This window comes from Macaca nemestrina, chromosome 11, assembly GCF_043159975.1.
Source record: "Macaca nemestrina isolate mMacNem1 chromosome 11, mMacNem.hap1, whole genome shotgun sequence".
NCBI classification, from domain to species: Eukaryota; Metazoa; Chordata; class Mammalia; order Primates; family Cercopithecidae; genus Macaca; species Macaca nemestrina.
This window is the reverse complement of record NC_092135.1, coordinates 136,902,663-136,924,998: the sequence shown is the minus strand read 5'-3', so window position 1 is coordinate 136,924,998 and position 22,336 is coordinate 136,902,663. Positions and strand designations below refer to the sequence as shown.

The 22,336-nt window shown below is 47.7% G+C and overlaps 2 protein-coding genes across 2 annotated transcripts in view; one reads left to right on the top strand and one right to left on the bottom strand.

Annotated features, from left to right (window-relative positions):
• Positions 1–9,711, bottom strand: part of LOC105473809 (twist family bHLH transcription factor 2) — a 61,252-nt gene extending 51,541 nt beyond the window's left edge. Inside the window, exon 1 of the mRNA XM_011727872.2 lies at positions 8,965–9,711. Coding sequence (XP_011726174.1) covers positions 9,000–9,482 — 483 coding nt within the window. The 5' untranslated portion in view covers positions 9,483–9,711 and the 3' untranslated portion in view covers positions 8,965–8,999. The remainder of the gene's footprint in view (positions 1–8,964) is intronic.
• Positions 9,712–9,791: 80 nt separating this feature from the next.
• Positions 9,792–13,167, top strand: LOC105473999 (uncharacterized). Its single transcript, XM_024790368.2, has one exon. It carries the CDS (start codon positions 10,225–10,227, stop codon positions 10,786–10,788), a length of 564 nt encoding a protein of 187 aa, XP_024646136.2. The 5' UTR covers positions 9,792–10,224; the 3' UTR covers positions 10,789–13,167.
• Positions 13,168–22,336: the final 9,169 nt, after the last annotated feature.

The following is a 22,336-nucleotide window of genomic DNA, read 5'->3' as shown; positions in this document are numbered from 1 at the left end:
TTTATCTCTGTTCAAGGAGCTCTGCCATTCAAGCAGAAGGATGCTTTAAGAGACGGACAAGATGGTCGTTTGGCTTCTCTCAGCAAAGGCAGGGCTGGATCTGCTTCGTCTGCAAACCTCAGCGGCGGCCTGGCATAATCTTCTCTTGGAAGCTGTCTTTAGAGGAGCTGAGGCTTTTAAAGTGGTATCTGACTGCAGGTTTAGATCTATCACTATTAAATCCAGGGGGAGGAAATCAGTGCTGAGTTACCACTTCCTTTCCTTAACCTTGGCAAATACTGAGCCGTGCTGGGCTCATGCTCAGACATTCATCAGCACGACCTGATGGGTGACTTGGGCCTCAGCGAAGACGGGCTCCAAGGCCCATCCAGCCTCAGGGACCAGGGAAGTGCCAGGGTGGTGGGATGGTTTCTTGCAAACAGCCAGCAGCGTCCTTCCTCTTGCTCTCCTCCTCTGTCATGGGATGGCCCTCCCGTCATGCAGGAGCACCATGCCCGTGGCGCTCCTCCCCTGAACAGTCCCAGGCCAACCCAAGCTCCCTCCAGCGGTCCTTGACCCCAGGCACAATGGATGGCCCCCTGACCACCTTCCTCTGGGGGCCTCTGCTTTCTCTGGCAACTGAATCACCTGCAATTGTCACAGGGCCCTCGGAGGCAGAGCCCCCTCTGGGGCTTCTTTGAGGCACCTTGCTGGGCAGTGTTGATGCCTGGGACCAAACAGGAGGGGAAGGCACCTGAGGGCCTTTTCAAGTCACTATGTCTGTGGCGGCCTCCCTCGTGGCACTATTGCGGCAGTGTGGAGGGACCCTGCTGGATTTTTACAGTGTTGTTTTTATGAGAATGGCAGGAAGGGTGCTTTTTCTGAAAAAAACCGCTGTCTTCTAGGTCTCTGAGGGACACTGAGGAAGAGGTGCTGGGTCTCCCGTGGTCAGCAGCAGAGAGAGGCACACGGCCCTGACACAAGCCTAGAGATAAATACAGAATGGGACCTGTTCTTAAGGGACCTGAGTCCCTTCCGCAGCCCTGATCCCCTGTGAAATTCTTTAAATATCACTTGACCTGTTCACAACCCAATCTTCCCTTTTACTTTGTCCTTCATGAAAAAAAAAAAAAAAAACTTTTCCATGTTACAAATTATAAACGATAGATTAATGTATATGGGGTTGCTGGGGACGCACATGGAAATTACATTGTTCCACACTGAAATTACATGATATTATTCACCTGCGAACTGCAGTAAAACAAGAAAGGAGATGACATACAGCAACATGGAAACGAGCAGAGAGTTGAGTAACTGTGCTCATCTTTTGCTTGTGGTTTAATTAGAAGAAAATCCTACTCTCAGAAAAAAATAGTCCGAAGGAAAGTTTTGGAATTAGCAATAATTTAACAACCAGTAAAATGCCCTTCAGTTAATTCTACCCTTCCAATGCTCCCGGCTCGCATGGGCCACCTGGACCCTGCCTATTAACACCTTCGCAGTCACACAAGACGGGACCTCAAGATAAGCTCTCTCCTGGCCCTACCTCGGGGGCGATAAAACGCCAGTCCTGGATGCACCCCCTCTGCCACAGCCACCGCACGGCCCCCACAGAGTTTGGGGGTCATTGAAGCACACACTGAACCACTCAAAGAGCAGAGATGAAGGAAAGGAAACGGTACTTCTAGATCTCGTGATTAAAAGAAAATGCTGCCTGCATGAGAGAAGTCAACAAAAACAGGGCACCTTGGGATTCTTAGGGTACAGATATCTGTTTGGGGCACTTCTGTTCTGGTATCAGTGAAACAATACTTTTAGAAAGCAGTAACGTGAGCCCACGAAGGAGAGGAGTCGCCAAGCACACACTGAGGCAGGGGTGCTGAGCACACATCGATGGGCCACAGGAGGCTTCAGGAGCCCCTAGATGCGCGTCACTCAGAGGGTCCTCGGCCATTCTGTATTTACAGTCTATATTTCCACGTGTGAGCTATCACGGGACCTGATGGTGGGCTTCTCGTTCTTCCTCTGTTACTTTTTTATAAAGTGAAACCTCAAGTGGACTTCAGTTAATCATTTTTTAAAAGATGCAGTTTCAACTAAAGAATGTATAAGAGTATGTGCTGGTTTGGGGGAAGCGGTAGGAAAGAATTGCTGGAGAAGAAATGTCCACCAGACAGAAAAAAGAATGCGAAGTGATCATATCTTTCTCTCCTGGCTTCCCATCTTCACATGCAGATTATCATGGAAGAGAGGAAAGCCAGGCGGCTGGGCATATGCTGAAGATTTTGAATAGTTAGAAAGCAGTATACATGTAGTATGCAATCTGGATTATTTGATTTCAGGAAAATTAATCCTCCACGGAGACGTTGTTCGCCCATTAGTGTCAATGATGTGAGCAGAGATGTGTTGACGCCCGGTTGGAGGAAGAAGAGTTTGCCTTCTCCTCCTTCCTTTCCCTTCCCTTCCAATTTGCAGTATTTTAGGCCTTTCCCAAAGAAATGATAACTGCCTTATTCTGTTACGTATCAAGACAAAACATTCTCCTTGAGACGGAGATTTAAAGTTCACACAAACTTTCCGGAAGGGATCCAGTCGGTACGGGTTTTGCCAGCCCTGCAGGCCAGCTTGCGCCACGCCTGCGCACTCTTCCGTCGAGCTAAAAATCTGAGCTGTGAAAGTAAAGGACAAGCAACAGGTCCAGGGAGTCCACGCAGGCAGCCGGCTTGCGACTCCGAGCCCTCTGCGCACCGGCCACACGAACCACTCAAAGAGCAGAGATGAAGGAAAGGAAACGGTACTTCCAGATCTCGTGATTAAAAGAAAACGCTGCCTGCTTGCATTTTCACATACAGAATGCTAATTCAACGTAGAACAGACAAAGAAAGCCACCGTGGCAGCAGAGCCCGAGATTGTACATGACTGGCCTGTGCTTTCTTTTAGGAGGTTGTTCATGCTCCAAGCTGTCCCTCATGGAGCCCCTGCCTCGGAAGCAGGCCAACATTTCTCCACCCTTCAGCAGGGGCATTTACTTACAGAGATTTAACAGAAATGCTAGGGTGGCATTTTGTCTGGAAAGCAATAGAAAAACAGTAGTAACGACGAAAGTTTCCATTTTTTCTCCACGGGGAAGATGGTAAAACGGTCTATAACCCTCCCCTCTCACAGCAAAAGGCTAAAAAGCTGCCCTAGCCCCTCCGGGGGGAACTGCTCTGCCTGGCGCTCCGGAAAGGCTCTGCCTGTGACCACACCACAAACCTCAGCCACAGGGTGGGGTCTGATGTTTAGTCAAGCTCGAAGGGTTAATACAAATCAAGGGGTTTGCCCAGATCTTTCCCGTCAGTCACACACCAGACCTGCACATCCAGAAACACAGAGGTGAGCTGCCCGTCAAATTAGACAGCGAGAAATAGGAATCTAATGCCAGACAACATAACACAATTTACCATTTCCTCCCAGAAGATGCTGATGGCTATTTTTTTAAGGCAGAATGTGAACTAAAAAGTCAAGAGTATTTTCCAGGATAATCGAATTTGATAACCGAAAGCTCTTTTGAGTTCAACTCTGTCTTTCATTTCAGTGAAGGGAAATTCTGAACTAAAGAAAAGAGAGAGATGTCTAAGTTTAAAGGCATTGCTCTTAGGATCTGAGAAGTAAAACTATAGTTCTACATGAGGCTTCGAGAGAAGCTGGGTCATCTAAATCTTTCCCTGGTCAAATAACAGAGGAAAACAATATTATGATAGAAAACTGCTCAGTGAGGGACAGCCCCAGCAGACACTGCACTCAGCTCATGCCATCATGCTCTGGCATCCTCATAATCACAGGATCATCATATTATTCTAAACATCGCAGTTGTGGATGAAATAGCCCAGATACCTGCAGCATGTCAGATACCGTTTGGGTTCAAAATGACTCTATTTTCAACTAAACACTAAAAAATTTCCCTCATGTTGGAATCAAGTTACGTGCTGGCTTTTCCAATTTCAGATCCAAGTCTCCTTTTGAAGTGACAACCATTAATAATCACTGAAGGGAAATCCCACTGTGCCTCAGTTTACAACAGCTTAAAATTCACCTTGTTAATGCTACTGCCCTCATTTCCAAATCGGCATCAGGTAAGGTGTAGTTTAATATCACTCAATCTCACTGAAGGGGTTACTACCAAACAAAAACACAAAATAGGTTTCTAAAACAATTATTGATTACAAATAACTATAACAGGGCTTAGAGTTTGAGTCTCTCTCTCTCTCTCCCCCTCTCTCTCCTCTCTCTCTCTCTCTCTCTTCCCCCCCTTCCTCCTCTGCTATATCCTCTCCCTTTCACTGCGTTTGCCTCCAAATGCTAAAACTCCATTCTCTATACTTCTTGGTGAATAATTTTTATAAATCATTGGCTTTAGAATTGTGTGTGTATGCTTAATGAAATTTAATATAAAATTAGTATCTTAAAAAGCAAATATAACACAGGTATCAGTTTAAGGTAGATATTTCCCAAAAGGTTTTATAAAATATTTTCTTTATTAGTATAGGAATAAATGTATTGCTATTATAATTGGTATTTCACCTTTCATATTTCTGGGATACTACTCTTTATTTAAGACTTATAAGGAATCACAGATTTAAACTAAAGTTATGAGTTATAGTGCTCTTCTCAGAAAGAGTTATATACTGGAAATATATTGAGATTCTCAAATGGCATCAGAAAAAAAATGTGGAGTTTTGCTCAAGTCACATTTTTAGTTTATTGCTCTGAGATAAAGCTTAGTAGTAATTTCTTAGATAATTTGCTTATCTAAGCATATAGATTTAATATTTTTGTGGAATATCTTTTTTATTTTAATTTTGAGATAATTATAGATTCACAGGAGGTTGCACGAAATATTATACAGAGATTCTCATATCTTCACTCCTTTCTCCCAATGATGACATCTTGCAAAACTACAGTACAATTATCATAATCAGGAAACTGGCATCAATATCATCCCCAGACCTTATTCAGATTTCACAAGTTTTACATGCACTCCTGTGTGTGTGTGTGTGTGTGTGTGTGTGTGTGTGTTTAGTGCTATGCAATTTTGTCACGTGTAGACTCAGGTGACCATGTGGAATATCTTTTTAATCAGTTTCTGTTTGTAGTGTTTCATCTTGGCTTTACTTTTGAAAACATCCATGTCTGCATCTATTAGATTCTGTTTCTCCTTTATGGTTTTCCGTTCCTTGGCTACAGTAACTTATTCATCTCTTCTTTGAATTTTATTGCCTCATTTGTGAACTCTCTGCTAGCGGAGAGTTCTGTATTTGGTTTGCTTTTTGCAGCACATTTATCCTTTCCCAGGAAAAGACACAAACATAAACAGACATTCCAGCATTCACAGGGTTTTTAAAGACACCAGTGAGAATAGATTAATATAAATACTAAGCTTAAAAACTGTCATAAAAGTTCAGCCTTTAAAATTGGCTTATTAAAATATTTGTTTTTTTAAAGCCCAGATTTAAACTAAAGTTATGAGTTATAGTGCTCTGCTCAGAAAGAGTTTACTTTATGTGTGTGGGGTTTTTTAAATTTTTTTATTTTTATTTTTTTGCCAGGCAAAAGGAATCCGGCATCTGTGCCGTCTACCCAGAACAGAGTGAAGCAAGGATGACAAGAACGTGGTGCAGCTCAAGATCTGTCTGAAAATATGAGTTTCAGGAAACCTCAGTGAAGTATTCTATCTCAAATGGCCTCAAACAGACACTGAAGTCTGAGGAAGTCCCTCTCCAGCAAGATGAGTAGTAAGACTTCCCTGATGCAAGGCCGAAAGGACTGCTGATATTTAAGGGGACAAGACCCACACCAACAGGTCAAATCCCTACATCAGATCTCGTTGATAGGCATTTTGTAACCAAACATTGCTTATATTCCAGGGAGCTCAGCCTTTCATTCTACTTCTTCTAAACAAGCAAAAGCTCCGTTGGGATTCTGCGTTTCTGTTCTTCTCCGTGAAGAACTGATTTTCTAGCATCCCGAATACAGCAGTTAACAAACACCTTTGAGAAGTAAATTTTCAGGAGGGAGGAAAAGGCTAACGTATATTAGATGGTGAAGGGGTCATGCAATTTCTTCAAAGGAGCTAAAAGTTCTCAGAAAAAAAAAGTTTGTTGAGTAAGGGAAGCGATTGAAAATCTGTGCACACTTTGCAGAAGTTAGAGAAGATGTTTTCTTTAACCACACAGCAGGGAAGAGGACAAACTTCTGATAAACTAATGGTCACCTTCCCCCATCCTCCAAGCCAGGTGGCCAGGACCCTGCTGCAAAGGCTCAGGCATTTAATGAGAATACTAAAAAAATCCTTTTGAGATTTTTCCATTAGATGAATCCAACTGACTGGCCAAAGACACCTGATTTATTGTCTAATTGTGCTTTTAAATACCAGGCCAAAGAAGAAAGGCAGGATAGATATCAGCACCAGCCGCACTCCACCATCTCTTGTGTTTCTCTTCCTTTCAAAGGACAACTTAGGCTTTGTGCTGCTGTTAGTCTCAACACAGTTTCTTCACATACGTGAAAACATCCCACATCAAACATTAAAATCACTTACAATGTACTGAAATGTCTAGAGATTCTTTACTGATGCATACAATGAATGCTTCTTAGAAATGCTACAAATAAAAACAAATGCTGTTTAGCAACATTTTCAGGAATCAAACCAATTATAATTGTATTGATCTTACAGGGAATAATGAGTTAAAAACAAAAAGAATGACAAGATGTTTACCTAACGTGCCTGATAAATAAAAACAAGGTGTGTCCAGAATCATTCATGGATAAAATTTTTCCATATTTCTTTTCTCTCCTTTTAGAGTGTCTACTTAAAGAAACTAGCTTGTTTGAACTACTCAGTTATAGTCCAGTACATAAAAATAAAAATAAATAGGCTCCTTATAGATCATCGGCTCTCCCACTACCTGTGTAATTATCGATTATATTTTTAAGGACTTTTTTTTCCAAATAAGCTCTTAGCACTGTTTTTATTTATTTATGACAAGTATTGCATTTTATTTTTCTATAATCTTTAATGGTTACCTATGGCTGATTCTCTAAGTTTTGAGGCGTGAAATTATTTTTAAATGAATTTTAAATGTTCCTACTAAATTCTAGCAGCATCATATCTACTGGTATTTGTTTTCAGTAATTTTCTGGAGGGCAGTCTTAACGATAATTACAGTGACATTTTCCTTAAACATGGTTCAACGTGTGTGTTTTTAAAAAGATGACATTCCTCATCTGTTTGTTCTTATTTCAGATGTGCTATAAACCATGAATGAGGTAAAGCATAAATGGAAGCAACTAATGGAAGCTCATTATTTAGGCAGTGAAAAGCAGAATTAATGTATTACCCCACTGTAGCGTTTAGTACTCAGCCAATCCAAACTTCCCTAGAGAAATATGTGATTTGAGACACTTTCCATCTGTTTTTGACAAAGACAGGAGAAGATTCCCACAAGTTATTTTCTGCTGAAAATTCTTCTTAAAAAACTATACAGTTATCATTATCTCAGGAGGCTCTTTCATCGAAAGAATTTTCAGTGACATCGAAATAACAGTTGAAAAAATGAAATAAAACCTACCTGTGCTAGATCAGCTTTTCGTGGCCTCGGCAACAACATTCGCAGATATTATAGTACCACATAAAAAAAGAAATAGATATGTTTGGGAAGAATAGGCGGCCGGGTGCTCTTGATTAATCTAAATTCCTTCTGTGTGAAGTAGAGACTTTTATAAAAAAACATCACAAGATGTGCGAGGAACTAAAACATACTAAGGAGGAAGGATTTTTTAACGCGGCCCCAGCAAAAAGAACCCTGTGCCCCTCCACGGCCCAGGACGGCGGATGAGAGAGGGGCTCGTCTGCTCACCGAGCCTCCGGGAAAGGACGGCGCCTCTGTGGCTCGAGCCTGTCTAAAGGGACTTGAAAGGTGTCTGGTGAAAAGGACCCGGTGCAGGACGCCCTAATCGCTCTTCCAGAGGAAACCAGAACTTTGAGTGCTCCTGGCGGCTGTGTCCCCCGAGCCTTCTCCTCGCGCAGGGAGGGCCCGGCGCGCACCACCTCCCTGTCCTCCAGACCTGCTTCCCAGCCCGGACCCCTCGCCCACCCCTGCGGTGCTGAACCCAGGACGCGGCACGGGCGGGGCCCCTCCGGGGCACTCCAGGGTCAAGGTTGCGACTCAGGGCTCCCAACTCCTAGGTCGGCTCCACCTGCCTGTGGGCGCCCTGGGGCTCCGCGCGGCTGCGTCCACCCCCCTGCTTCAGCGCTCCAGGCTCTGCGCCCTCGGCCCAAGGCCCTTCTCGGGCACTCCCGGCCCTGCGGCTGCTCCGGCCCCGAAGCGCAGGGCAGTTTCCTCTCGTCCTCCCCAGGCAAACCCTGGAGCCGCAGGCCCACACCTCTAGCCTACTGGGTCGGCCAGGGGACCCCAGGTGCCAGCAGCTGGGGAGATCTGAGTGTCCTCCCGACGAACGCGCTCTACCCATGCCCGGGAAGAGAGCGAAGCCATTAGCCCGACACCACGGGCTCGGGCAGCTTCGCGGGCGGCCTGCGCTGCGGCGGACGCAAAGGGCAGCCGGTCCCTATCTCCCAGTCCCCGGCCGGTCCCGGTAGGTTTTTCTGATGCCCGTTCCTTCCACCGCCAACCACGGACACCCTCACACCACCGAGAATGAAATATGCGAACATTTGTCTAAGTATCTTCGGACCGCGCCGGGGAAGTCACCGGTCCGCCGGTTCCCAACTGACACCCTCGCGTGGAAGTTTGCACTCAGGGGTGTCCCTGGGACTGGGAGCGTCCCTCCCGCCCGTCTTCGTTGCTAAGAGGAAAAGCGCACGGCATCCACACCACTGCGGCCCGCGGGGCCTTCCCGAGGAGACACGCGCAGGCCCCAGGGCCCCTGCGCCCCTGCCGCCCGCCCCCCGCAGCGGAGGGCGCCCGTCCCGCGCACAGCACCTACCCTGGCGGGCCGGTCCGGAGGTGGGTGGCGCGGCGCTAGTGGGAGGCGGACATGGACCACGCGCCCTCCATGCGCCACACGGAGAAGGCGTAGCTGAGGCGCTCGTGGGCCACGTAGCTGCAGCTGGTCATCTTATTGTCCATCTCGTCGCTCTGCAGGACCTGGTAGAGGAAGTCTATGTACCTGGCGGCCAGCTTGAGCGTCTGGATCTTGCTCAACTTGTCAGAGGGCAGCGTGGGGATGATCTTGCGCAGCGCCGCGAAGGCCTCGTTGAGCGACTGGGTGCGCTGGCGCTCGCGCACGTTGGCCAGGATGCGCTGGCTCTGCAGCTCCTCGAAGGACTGCGCGCTGGGGCTGCCCTTCTTGCCGCGCTTGCCCGGGGTCGGGCTGCCATCTTCGCTCGACTTCTTGCTGTAGCGCCGCTTCCGGCCGAAGCGCTTGGGCTGCCGCTCGAGCTCCTCCTCGCTGGTGCCCAGGCTGTCCACGGGGGACACGGGCGAGCTGGAGCCCTCCTCCATGGCGCCCGCCCGGCGCGCGTGGGGCTGGGGGCGCCGGGGCGCCGAGCGCGCGCCGCTGGCCAAGCCCGCGGTCGCCGAGTACACGCTCTCGGAGTTGCTGGAAAGGCTCTGATTTCAAGGCCGGCTTGTGCAAAAACCGAGGTCTCCGGGAGAGGAAGTTATTCTAACTTTTTTGGAAACTCTAGCCGGGCTGGGTTGCTAAATAGTTGTCAGGAGCTAGGGCGGCGCGCTGATTGGCCGCGGTGGCCGGGGGCAGGACAAGTTCTGGGGCCTTCGCCGGCCGCCCCCGCCCCCCGGCGCGGCACTTTCAGTTTTGCCTCCCCCTTCGGCCCCGGCCTCGGAGGGCATCCCGGGGGCCGGGTCCTCGCCCGCCGCCCGCGCCCCCACCCCGAACGCAGGACACTCTCCGGCCGCCCCGAGCCCTAGGCCTGGCCAAGCCTGGCTTTGTCTGCGCCTTAACGTAGAGATCGGCCCCCACTGGGCTTTGGGGGGGTCTCTCTCTCGGCCTGAGGGGCTCGAGAGGCGAGTCCAGCCCCAGATGCGCTTCCCGAAGATAAGGACACAGCCAGGAGCCTCCTCGTCCTCTGTGGGTCTTGGCCGCCCCCGGGCGCACAGCTAGTCTGCACCGCGGCGGGCAAGCTTAGGCCTGGGGTCTGGGGAGCTGCGCGGGCAGCGGTCTCGGTGCCCCGACCGCCAGTGTAAGGACAGTCGGGGACCCCTGGAGACGCCCGTGCCCAAGGACATGCCGCCAAGATCCGTAGAGATGCCACCCTTCGGGCTAGCGTGCATGTCGGGGACCATTTCTCACCCGGGCTTGCTGGGGAGCCCCCGCCCGATGCCTTTACCGAACCTTCTTCTAACTCCTTTAAAACAACGCCACAGCGAGCCTCTGCGGGAGCGCCCGGTGCCCGCCGCGCCCGCCTGCCTGGCCCTGCCCGGGGTTGCTGGGCGCGGGTTGGGGCGCCTGCCGGCCCGCCTTGTCCTGCCCCAGCCTCTGCGCTCCGCCTTCGCTTCGCGGGTCAGCGGAGGACGGAGGGCGCTCCAGGAGATGCACGAGGCTGCCCCGGGCCCGGCTTCCGCTGCACTGGGCGCCCGCGGGCAGCTCCGAGCAGGAGGGCGCAGGGTGGCTGGAGTGTGGGGCCCGGCCTCGGTGAGCGACACCACGGACCCCGGCCCCCGGGCCATCTGGACGCCGAGCGTGAGCGCGTTTGAAGTGGTTCGGGGGCTCTTTGTTCGCCAGGCCGCTCTGGCTCTGGGCCTGGAGGTGGTTTACGGCTTGGATGCCTTTGAACCTATTCCCAGGTGACCCGGGCTCAATTAGGCCCGGGCCTGAACCTGGCTGTCAGGCAAGCCGCGTGATCAAGGGCGGGCTGGGCCCTTTTATTGAAGTTGAACCCGAGGCCGGGGAGTGCTCGGCCTCCGCTGCTCCTCCGGCAGGCCAGGCGGGCCGCGAGGTGGGGCCCGCGGGCCACGACCACCGCGTTGGGAAACCCGAGGACAGCAGAGAGCGGATTCTTCGCGCCCCTGTCTAAGGGCCCTGGCTCCGGCCAGGGGATGTTTTACCAACAATCTGTCAAGGAAGGCAGAACACCAAGGAGCAGGCCCTCGCATGCATGTGACTCGGTAGCAGCGCCCTGCGCAGTGTCTGCGCACCGGACCCGCGGCTTCAGTTCGATGACTAAAGGTTCTGCAGAGCCACCGCCCCCAGCCCCACCCGGCCTGACCGCCCTACTTCCTCCGCGCTGGGAAGGCCCACGGCCCCTCTAGTACAGCAAAATAGCTTTCCGGGGCCCTTTCTTCAAAATTCTGAAATAAAAATTTAAGGAACGAGAGAGACAGAGAAGCCAGGTCCCCAGCCATCCTGCCTGTGCTGGGCTGCATCCCTTCCTGGGGCTTCACGTCAGATGGACAGGGCCTGTTTTTCCCGAACTGGCCTTTCCCTGGTTTCTTTACTCAGAGCAGTAACAGTAGCGATTTGCTGCTTTTTTTTTTTACCAACCCTGTGTGGGTCCAAGGACCCAGATCCAGCGACATCTCCCCCTTCCCAGATGCAGAGGGCTTTTACTGAGGAGCAGAGCTGCCTGGTAGCCTGCTTCGCCACCCCTGTCTCTCTGTCTGCGTGCCCCTATGTCACTCTGGCTCTGTCGGTGTGTCTCTTTCGCTGTCCTTCTTTCTGTCTCTCTCTCCAGCAGAGAGAGTTCATACTTTAGTTTGAAAGAAAAACAGCTGAGCTTTGGTCCTGAGCAGCCCAGGGCTCAGCCCAGCCCTGATGACCAGAGGCCCCGGGGACGCCTTGGAAGGGGAGAGCAAGCTGGGTTGCAGGCTCTTCTCTGCCTAGGGAGATGGGCCTGGAGGATTTCACCTGCGACCCCCGGGGCGCCCAGGTGCTGTCATAACCGGCAGCCCAGTGCAGTCGTCTGGATGCACTTTCTTCATGGCATATCTTTTCTATTTTAAAATACTTTAACAATGATTAAAGTACTGGAGTCTGTGTTACTGACGGGTGCTTGCAGAAAACCTTGGTTAACGGAATTTGGAGTGTCTTTCTCATGCTGTATTGCCAGCCCTTCACAGTCATTACCTGGGCAGTGACCCCTTGCATAAATAGGAGAAAATAAGGCACGGTGGCATTTAGCAGCGTTTCCAAAGTCACCTGCTGGTTGTCTGGGGAAGTGACAGCATTCTTCTCTTTTGAGGAGGGGAATTTGCTGAATTAAAACCCAAATGAAAATATCATCAATTTGGGAAATAATACTCAGGTTATTGATTTAGTTTGAGTTTTTTTTCTTTCAAAAATTAAGTCAGTGATAAGGCTAATAGAGCCAACGTATTAATAGCGTAAGTTCTATAATGTATCTCTGTGTGCATATTCTTTGCAGGACCACCCAGGCTCACTCGGACTTGAATTAAATATCACGCAATAAAGATCCACAGAAGTAAATACAGTTCTTGGGGTACTTATTCATTATTGAGTATGGAAAATCCTGTGAATGCTTCCTTTCATATATGTAAAAAAGTGTGCTTTGTTTCATGTGACTTTGTGTTTTTTAAAAAAATGACCTGGTGTTCTGAAAGATTCTTCTATTGCACGTTTTCCTTAGGGCAGCAAGTAAGAGAAGGTGATATGTTTTCACAGCGAATTTGGTGGCTATTAGTTTGGCTTTAATCTTGCTGCAGTGGAATGACACTGCTAGGATTGTCACCTGGGGATAGTCTTCAAGAATAGGGGCCAGGCATGGTGGTTCACGCCTGTAATCCACCCAGCATTTTGGGAGGCCGAGGCGGGTGGATCGCCTGAGGTTGGGAGGTCGAGACCAGCCTGGACAACATGGTGAAAACCCATCCGTACTAAAAATACAAAAATTAGCCCAGTGTGGTGGTGCATGCCTGTAATCTCAGCTACTCGGGAGGCTGAGGCAGGAGAATCGCTTGAACCCAGGAGATGGAGGTTGCAGTGAGCCAAGATCACACCACTGCACTCCAGCCTGGGTGATAGAGCAAGACTGTGTCAAACACACACATACACACACACACACACACACACACACACACACACACAATAGGATAATGCAATTATACAGCCCCTGGGCTTTCTTGGGACAATAAACTGTGTACTTGCTCAGATGTGAAAAACATTTAGTAAACTCTCAGGAGCTATATAAAGCAATGAATTTATATATTTGAATGCCATTGTCACTACCTTTTGTCAAAATGCCTGCACAGGTGAACCCACCTGAGCTCTTCAGCAGATCCTTTTGTAGTTTAACTCTATGAAGTTCTTGATGGAGCCAAGAGACAAAAACCAAGATATTGTTAAAGGTCTAGTTTCCATTCCCAGTGACGTAGTGGGTTGTTCCCTCCACTTGAATTTAGTGAACTGAGAGCAGATGACAGAGCAGCCCATATTTGTGTGACAGAATCAATCCAACAGATTAATGAGTCAATGACATTGATCCAGGGGTTGATAACAGCATCTCCCAGTCAAATAGCACCTCCTTATTTGCAAAGCAAATAGCATTAGCTCAGTAGCAGTCTTACACTAACACAGCGCTCCACTGACATTTTTCCATCAAACTAGTCTTGGTGCCTTCCTTTTGAATTATTCTCTCTTAGACTGAAGTAACAGGGAATATGACCCATTATTTTAAGAAACCACAAATTTTCAGAGATGGACTCTGGAGAATTATCTGACCAAGTTTTGGCATTTCTGTGTAGATTCTAGGGGTCTTCAGCATCATGTTGCCGAATGTTAGAAATATGCTGTCTGGGAAAAAGCTATCCTTATACCATGTATTGTTGGCTTTATTCTGGCAATACTTTATGCCTCCCTGCAACCACCTGCCACCTCCTGAGATTTCAATCATCCAGCACATTCCCCAGTGTGATAGAGCAGCGGTAGGGGTTGGGGTTCACTGCAAAATCATTTTTCAGTTCTAAAAACCAGGGTTGAAGATACTTCTCGAATCTAGTCGTAAAGTGCAATGTATTCTTGATGATGAGCATCAGAAAGAACACTTTCTGAATGTCAAGTCCAAGAGCCAATCTTCTGCCTAATTTCAGCAATGACACCAGCAGGATGGAATCCTACTTACAAAGAGCCAGAACCTAAAGCCCAAGGCACACATCCTGTACAGGCAGGATTCTCCTTTAAAAATCCCCACTGCTACTTTGGGAGGCCAAGGCGGGCAGATCACTTAAGGTCAAGAGTTCAAGACCAGCCTGGCCAACATGGCAAAACCTCATTTCTACCAAAAACACAAATAATTAGCCGGGCATGGTGGTGTGTGGCTGTAATCCCAGCTACTCTCCTGGGTGAGGCACGAGGAAGGAAATCCTGGTAACTGCTGCAATGTAAATGAATCCTGAAGTCATTGATGCTATGTGAAATAAGCCAACACAAAAGAATAAATACTGGCTGGGCGCAGTGGCTCACGACTGTAATCCCCGCACTTTGGGAGGCTGGGGCAGGCGGATCACCTGAGGTCAGGAATTCGAGACCAGCGTGGCCAATATGGTGAAACCCTGTTTCTACTAAAAATACAAAAATTAGCCAGGCATGGTGATGCACGCCTGAAGTCCCAGCTACTTGGGAGGCTGAGGCAGGAGAATCTCTTGAACCCGGGAGACAGAGGTTGCAGTGAGTCGAGATCGAGCCACTGCACTCCAGCCTGGGTGACAGAGTGAGACTCTGTTTCCAAAAAAAAGAAAGAAAGGAAGAAGGAAGGAAGGAAGGAAGGAAGGAAGGAAGGAAGGAAGGAAGGAAGGAAGGAAGGAAGAGAAAGATCACTATATGGAAGAGATATCTGTGCACTCGTGTTTATCACACCACTCTTCACGATGATCAAGATATTGAATCAACTTAAGTGTCCATCATGGATGAATGGATACAAAAATCTGATATATATATATATATATAAAAACACGGAATATTCAGAAATGAAAAGAATGAACTTCTGTCACTTTCAGCACCATGAATGGAACTGGAGGTCATAGTGTTAAGTGAAATAAGCCAGACACAGAAAGACAAATATCTTGTGTTTGCACTCACATGTGGGAGCTAAAAAATCAGATCTCATGGAGGTGGAGAGTAGGATCGTGGTTCCCAGATGTCGGGAAGAGGAAGGGAGACAGGGAGACAAAGAGGAGTTGGCCAAGGGGAACAAAAATACAGTCATATAGAAGAAACAAGTTCTAGTATTCTGCAGTGCTGTAGGGAAATTATAGTTAACAACAATTTATTGTATATTTCAAAATAGCTAGAAATTAAGTTGTATAATGTTTCCAACAGAAAGAAAGACAAATGTTGAAGATGATGGACATCCCAATTATCCTGGTTTGATTGTTACACATCTTGTACAGGTGTCAAAATACCCCCAAAATATGTCCAACCAATATGTCAAGAAAAAAGATAAATGTTATAGATTCCAATCAACATAAAAAAAAAAAGATAAAAAATAATCCCCTTGAGAAATCCTTTGGGTTGGGGGCTGGGGCCAAAGCACAGCTACAGTGTAATGGCTCTGCCCTCAAGAGTCTGATGTTGCTAACCCAGCAGTGTCGAACAGCGTCATCTCCTGGTGGCATCATTCCTCCCCGTTTTGGGTACTCATCCTCCTTTCCAGCCAGCCTCTCTTCTTTCTTCTTGAATTGCAGCAGATGGGAAGATGAAAATGACCTTTTTCAGGCTCTGGCAGCCCTGGCTGGTGAGGTGAACTTCTAGGGATATGTAGGGAAATGGGAAGATGCCTGCACGTTGCTGGTCAGCCCAGGGTGGAGGTATTGGGTTTTCTTGGCAGCCTGGTGTCCAGGCACTGGATGTCGAGAGGTGTGGTCTGCACATCCAGTCCCTGGAGAGGCGCACAGCAGGAGCATTATGGCTCGAAAGCTGGCTGCAGCAGGAGTGGCTCCTTGATTCCAGGTGGTTCTGGATTCACTGGTTTCTGGATGTGATGAGTCAGCAACTCCAGCTCTGCAGTATGGCTGGGAAGCCAGGCTCGACAGCTCTACCTAGAGCCTGCTCATTCAGCTCCACAAATGATTCTATCATGGCCTCTAATAAGTCGTTTCCTGCTTACGCAATGTACTCTTTGTTCTCCATAATGGATTCCTGGTGGGACACCCACACTTCTGGACTGTGGTTTAGAAGGTGGACGCTAGGGCTCCCCCATCCTTTGCCTTTGACTTCTTGACATCACTAACATTCGCTCTTAAAGTGGAGCTAACACTGGCCTTTGGCACACGTTTTTATTTTTATTTATTTTATTATTTTATTTTATTTTATTTTTTTGAGGTAGAGTCTCACTCTGTCGCCCAGGCTAGAGTGCAGTGGCATAATTTCAGTTCACTGCAACCTTGGCCTCCTGGGTTCAAGCAATTCTCCTGCCTCAGCCTCCTGAGTAGCTAGGATTACAGGAGCTCACCACCATACCAAGCTAATTTTTGTATTTTTGGTAGAGACGAGGTTTCACCATGTTGGTCAGACTGGTCTCAAACTCCTGACCTCAACTAATCCACTTGCCTCGGCCCCTCAAAGTGCTGGGATTACAGGCGTGCACCACTGCGCCCAGTTGGCACACATTTTAAAATGCCTTTGAGAGCTAATCAAAGTTGTTCTTGCATCAAACTCATTTGACTTTTTTTAACCTGGAATATATACCAAATTTCAATTAAAAAATGAAAATGGAAAGATCAAACAAGACATAAATAGAATCAGAAAGAATAGGGTGTAGGGGGCTGGAATGGGAGCCAAGTCCCTCCAAATAAATCTTGTTGTGTAGATTTGACTTTGGAATCATGTAAATGTTCATATAATTACATATATAAAATCAAGTAAAATGAAAAAAATGGAAATCCCTAAAGAATCAAAAGTGAAATCACACAAATGTACCTTATCAAATGTATATTATATTGGTGTCTTAACCACACAAACAGAAATAATTTAAACTAGCTTTAAAACACTATAATTGCCTTAACATCCCTAGTGAAATACACTCTAAAGGCAAAAAGAACTGCAAAAAAGGCTTAAACCTTTAAGCATTCATGTTTCTAGTAATAAAATTGCTATTATTATTCCAAAACTATATTGTAAGCTAAGCCAAATCAATAATTATGTTCATGTCTTTGGGGATCAAGATCTCCAACCTCAAAGAAAAGAGGTACGAATGTAAAACAAAAGAAGTTGCCTGGTGCAGTGGCTCCTCCCTGTAATCCCAGCACTTTGGGAGGCTGAGGCAGGCAGATCACAAGGTCAGGAGATCCAGAGCATCCTGACTAACACAGTGAAACCCCATCTCTCGTAAAAATACAAAAAATTAGTCAGGCATGATGGCGTGCACCTGTAATCCCAGCTACTCGGGAGGCTGAGGCAGGAGAATGGCATGAAACTCGGAGGCAGAGCTTGCAGTGAGCCGAGATCTCACCACTGCACTCCAGCCTGGGCAACAGAGTGAGACTCTGTCTCAAAAAAAAAAAAAAGAAAAAAAGAAAAAAGAAAAAAAAAAAGGTAAGTGAAACCATGTAATTCTAAATTTGTTGGAAACATCAGCTATGGGCTTGGGTCTGTATTTCCTGACCCCAACTACTCAAAAGAACTAGGACAATGAACACCCACTGACAATGAGCACTGCTCGTGTGCAGATTTTGGTCTCTCCTTGAAGAAATGGTTGACTTAGGTCTAGAGTAAAACAAGATAAGCCTGGAGCATCTTACTACACCAGAAGGCAAGGAAGCCATCAATAACTATCATGTTCATGTCAAAAGGACCAGGAAGGGACTGGAGAGTGTTTCCCCACTTCAGGGCAAATGATCATGATTGAGAAAAGTAACTGCAATAGACAGAAACATATCACAGATGGTAAAAAACCTTAAGTCTCAATGTTACTCAAATACAAAACTTATTGGTCATTTTTGGCTGCTGCTAGGAAATGGATTCATGGTCCCAAAAATTGGTAAGTAAAGGGAAAGAATCATGCATGTAACTAGCCTTTCTTACTGAATTATACTTCAATGTAATGTAAGAGTTGATGAAAAATTATTTCACTCTATAGAAGTGTTCAAAATAACAAATGAAGGAGGTACGGTAGAATTATAACATCACAGTTTGCAACCCCCTGACCTAAGAATGGATTCAGGCACTGCTGGTCCGTGCTAAGTAACATCATAGAAAGAGAGGTATGCCTCCTAGAGGCAGGACCCAGCACAACTGGAGAAGTTGCAAGTCATCTAGCCCTTGGCTGGGGCAGCCAGTTCCAGGAAATTCAGGGCTAGCAGACAGGCTCAATGGTGTCATCAGGATGCAGTCAGATCTAACCCCTCCTTTGCTCTGCTCCCTCCAAGGGCTCATTTCACTTTGTATAAATGAATGTCTTTGCCAGCATCTGTAAGGCCCACCCAATCTGACAAAGATCATGCCCCATGACCTCTCCAATTCCAGGTTCTATGTCTCCGGCTCACTCCACTCCTGTCACTCTGGGCTGCTGGTAGTTCCTCCCTGTATGGTGCATGTCCCCACACAAAAGCCTACCTGAAACTTCCTGCTCCCCAGATAGCCAGGTGGCTGATGTTCTTACACCCTTCCAATCTATCTCTTATCTCTTATCACATAACAAACCACCCTCTAATGTAGTGCCTTCAAACACCAATCATTGTATTTGCTCACAGTTTTGTAGGTCAGCAGTTCAGATTGTGCTCAGCCGGGTGGTTTTTGGTTTGTTTGTTTTGGCAATCCTGCCTGGTGTCACTCATGTACCTGTGGTCATCTTATGGCTTAAGCCTGATGGCCTCTGTCACAGATCTGGTGGTGGTAGGCACCAGCTCTTACCCCTTGGTGCTCCTGCACATGGCTTCTCCAGCAGGCTGGCTTCAGTTTGTTCTTGCTATGGTCTCAGGACCCCAACCACAGTCTGAAGAGCATGAGCCCCAAGGCAAATGCTTTCTAAGCTTTTGCTCCTGACATATGTACCAATGTTCCATGAGCTGTCACAAGACCAAGCCCAGATTCAAGGGTTTGGCATTAAAGAGTTGATTGGCAGCTCTGTGTGTATGTGTGTGTGTATGTGCATGTGTGTGTGTGTGCATGTATATGTGTGTATGTGAGAAGAGGGACCATTGTCACTAGTAGCCTTACTTTGGGATGATCAGCTGGGGAGTCAGTCACACTTGGGGGAAGATCGCCCAGTCATTGCTATTTTTCCTTGTGGCTGGCCCCTCTCTCCTGGGAGGAATTCTTCCACCTCCTGCTCTGAGGCAGAAGCTTGGGTTCCAGTGTCTTGGGAGACTTAGGAGGGGAAGGGACCTAGGCAGGGGATCTCACCATTCAGAATGTGGATTTTCACACATTTAACCTTTTCTCAGTACAAACCCTCTCATCTCTCAGCACTGCCAGGTTCTCCTTTTGGGCTCAGATTTTCCAGAGTAACTTTCCAGCTCCTTCCAGGCTTACCCCCATGATGATTACCTCCCATCAGGTCCCTCCCACCACACATGGGAATTATGGGAGCTACAATTCTAGATGAGATTTGGGTGGGCACACAGCCAAACCACATCACATTCTCACTGTCCTGCCCTGATTTTTAATCTTCAAATTTGTCATTCACATCCTATGCCCTCTCTTTCCTGCCCTGCTCAGCTCCCTACTCATTTAACTTCTTTAAACATAGTACTTTCAAATGAAGGCAGTGTGGAGGGATCATAGGAATCACGGTGGCATCTCTCCTCACTGGGGATACACCCTAATTTTAAAAAAAATGTGGCTGGACACGGTGGCTCACGCCTATAATCCTAGCACTTTGGGAGATCGAGGTGGGCAGATCACCTGAGGTCTGGAGTTCTAAACCAGCCTGGCCAACATGGTGAAATCCTGTCTCTACTAAAAATACAAAAATTAACCAGGCATGGTGGCAGGCGCTTGTAATCCCAGCTACTTGGGAGGCTGAGGCAGAAGAATCGCTTGAAATTCATCTCAAAAAAAAAAAAACAACAAAAAACCCTATGCTATTTATTGTACAACTATGGGAAGAAATTAATCAAACACAGCAAATTATTAATACAGTACCTTCTAATTAATCATTATTTAGTGTGCTTCATATTGTTGCTAAGAAGTGGAGTAGGAGCCAATAGATAGACACTTTTTTTTTTTTTTGAGATGTAGTCTCACTCTGTCACCCCGGCTGGTATGCAATGGCGCGATCTTAGCTCATTGCAACCTCCACCTCCTGGGTTCAAACAATTCTCCTGCCTCAGCCTCCTGAGTAGCTGGGACTACAGGTGCATGCCACCACACCCAGCTAATTTTTGTATTTTTAGTAGAGACAGGGTTTCACCATCTTGGCCAGGCTGGTCTCGAACTCCTGACCTCAGGAGATCCACCACCTCAGCCTCCCAAAGTGCTGAGATTACAGGCGTGAGCCACCTCTCCGGGACGACAGATACTTTATAAGACAGCATGCTGAGGGATGTAATGGGGTTTTGAATCCAAGCTGAGAAGACTGAGAAGAGAATGATCTGCAGGGTTTGGGGTGTCCAGAAAGACATCAGTAAAGGGCTAGTGTGATGGTGAATATTTTCAACTTGATTGGATTTAAGGGTGCAAAGTATTGTTCCTGGGTGTGTCTCTGAGGGTATTCCCAAAGACTAACATTTGAGTCAGTGGACTAAGACAGGCAGAGCCACCCTCAGTCTGGGAGGGGACCATCTAATCAGCTGCCAACAAGGCTAGAATAAAGCAAGCAGAAGAACGTGGAAGGACTGGATGGGCTGAGTCTCCCATCTTCATCTTTCTCCTATGCTAGAGGCTTCCTGCCCTGGAACATCAGACTCAAATTCTTCAGCTTTCGGACCCTTGGGCCTACACCAGTGGTTTGCTGGGGGATCTTGGACCTTCAACCACAGACTGAAGGCTGCAATGTTGGCTTTTGTACTTTTGAAGCTTTGGGACTTGAACTCACTTCCTTCTCCTCAGCTTGCAGATGGCCTGTTGTGGGACATCAGATTGTGATCATGTGAGCCAATTCTCCTTCATAAACTCCTTTTCATAGATACATCTTCCCTATAGTCCTGTCCCTCTAGAGAACCCTGACTAATACAGTAAGTAACATCTGCCAGGCAGAGGAGGGAGAAAAACCCATTCAGGCGAAGAGATGATGCTGTGCCAAGACCCAAAGGCATGAAAGAGGCGTTCATGTCCCTGAAATGGGTAGCACCCTGTGGCTCAGACCTCAGGGGCTCAGTGGTTAGCACCCTCTTGGTTGTAGGTAACAGACATTCAACCTGAACCTGCCTACCAGAAATGTATTGGCTCACTACTTGGGAAGTTCAGGCTTGGGTTGCCTTCAGGCTTAGCTGGATCCAGGAGTTTCAGTGATGTTATATCCCTCTCCTTTCTCTCCATGCTTTAGCTCTGCCTCCCTCTGTGTGTGGGCCTTGCTTTTTCCTGTGCATGATAGGAGGTGGGACACTCCAGAGTCACATCCTCCCAGGACAGCAGTGCTTATTAAACAGCCTTCCTCTCTTGTTTGGCAGAGACACTAGGGGGCTCTGCCGGCCTGACTCCAGCTGGGGCTCCTGTGATGGGGTGGGATAAGAAGGGCAGGTTGGTGCCCTGAGAGTGGAAAGAGGTGCTGGGCAGATAAGCAAGGCTCGTCCACTGGGTGTGCTTCTAGCACCATAGAAGAAGGTGGGGACCAGGCTCCCAAGGGTCTTGTGGGACCAGTTAGGAGTTTGAATTTCCTTCTGGAGGCAACTGGAAACAAACGAGAGTTCTAAGGGAAAAAGTGATCCAGCTGGAAGATGGAAGCCAGCCCAGTGCCCAGCCAGACAAGGAACTGCGGTGGGTAGGGAGGGGACAGGAGGCAGCAGAGGGGACAGGAGGCAGTGGAGGGGGAGTTGAGAGTGGGGAGCCAAGAGGCGGGAGCCGCAGAATTTGGTCTCTCTTCCCATGACTATGAAGTGTCTGGAGATTGGCTTGGGCTAACATGGGAGCTCACCTGGACCCACCACCTCTTGCTGCATGTAGATGCTAATTGAGAGTGGGAAGGCAGGCAATTGAAACTCTTATTTTTTTATCATATAAGAAAAGAAATGCCAGTTGCAGTCACTCATGCCTGTAATCCCAGCACTTTGGGAGACTGAGATGCGTGATCGCTTGAGCCCGGGGTACAAGACCAGCCTGGGCAACATAACAAGTTCCCATCTCTACAAAAAATACAAAAGTTAGCCAGGCGTGTTGGTGTGTGCCTGTAGTTCCAGCTACTCAGGATGTTGAGGCAAAATAATCATTTGAGCCCAGGAAGTCGAGGCTACAGTGATCCATGATCACACCACTGCCTCTAGCCTGAGTGACAGAACAAGACCTTGTC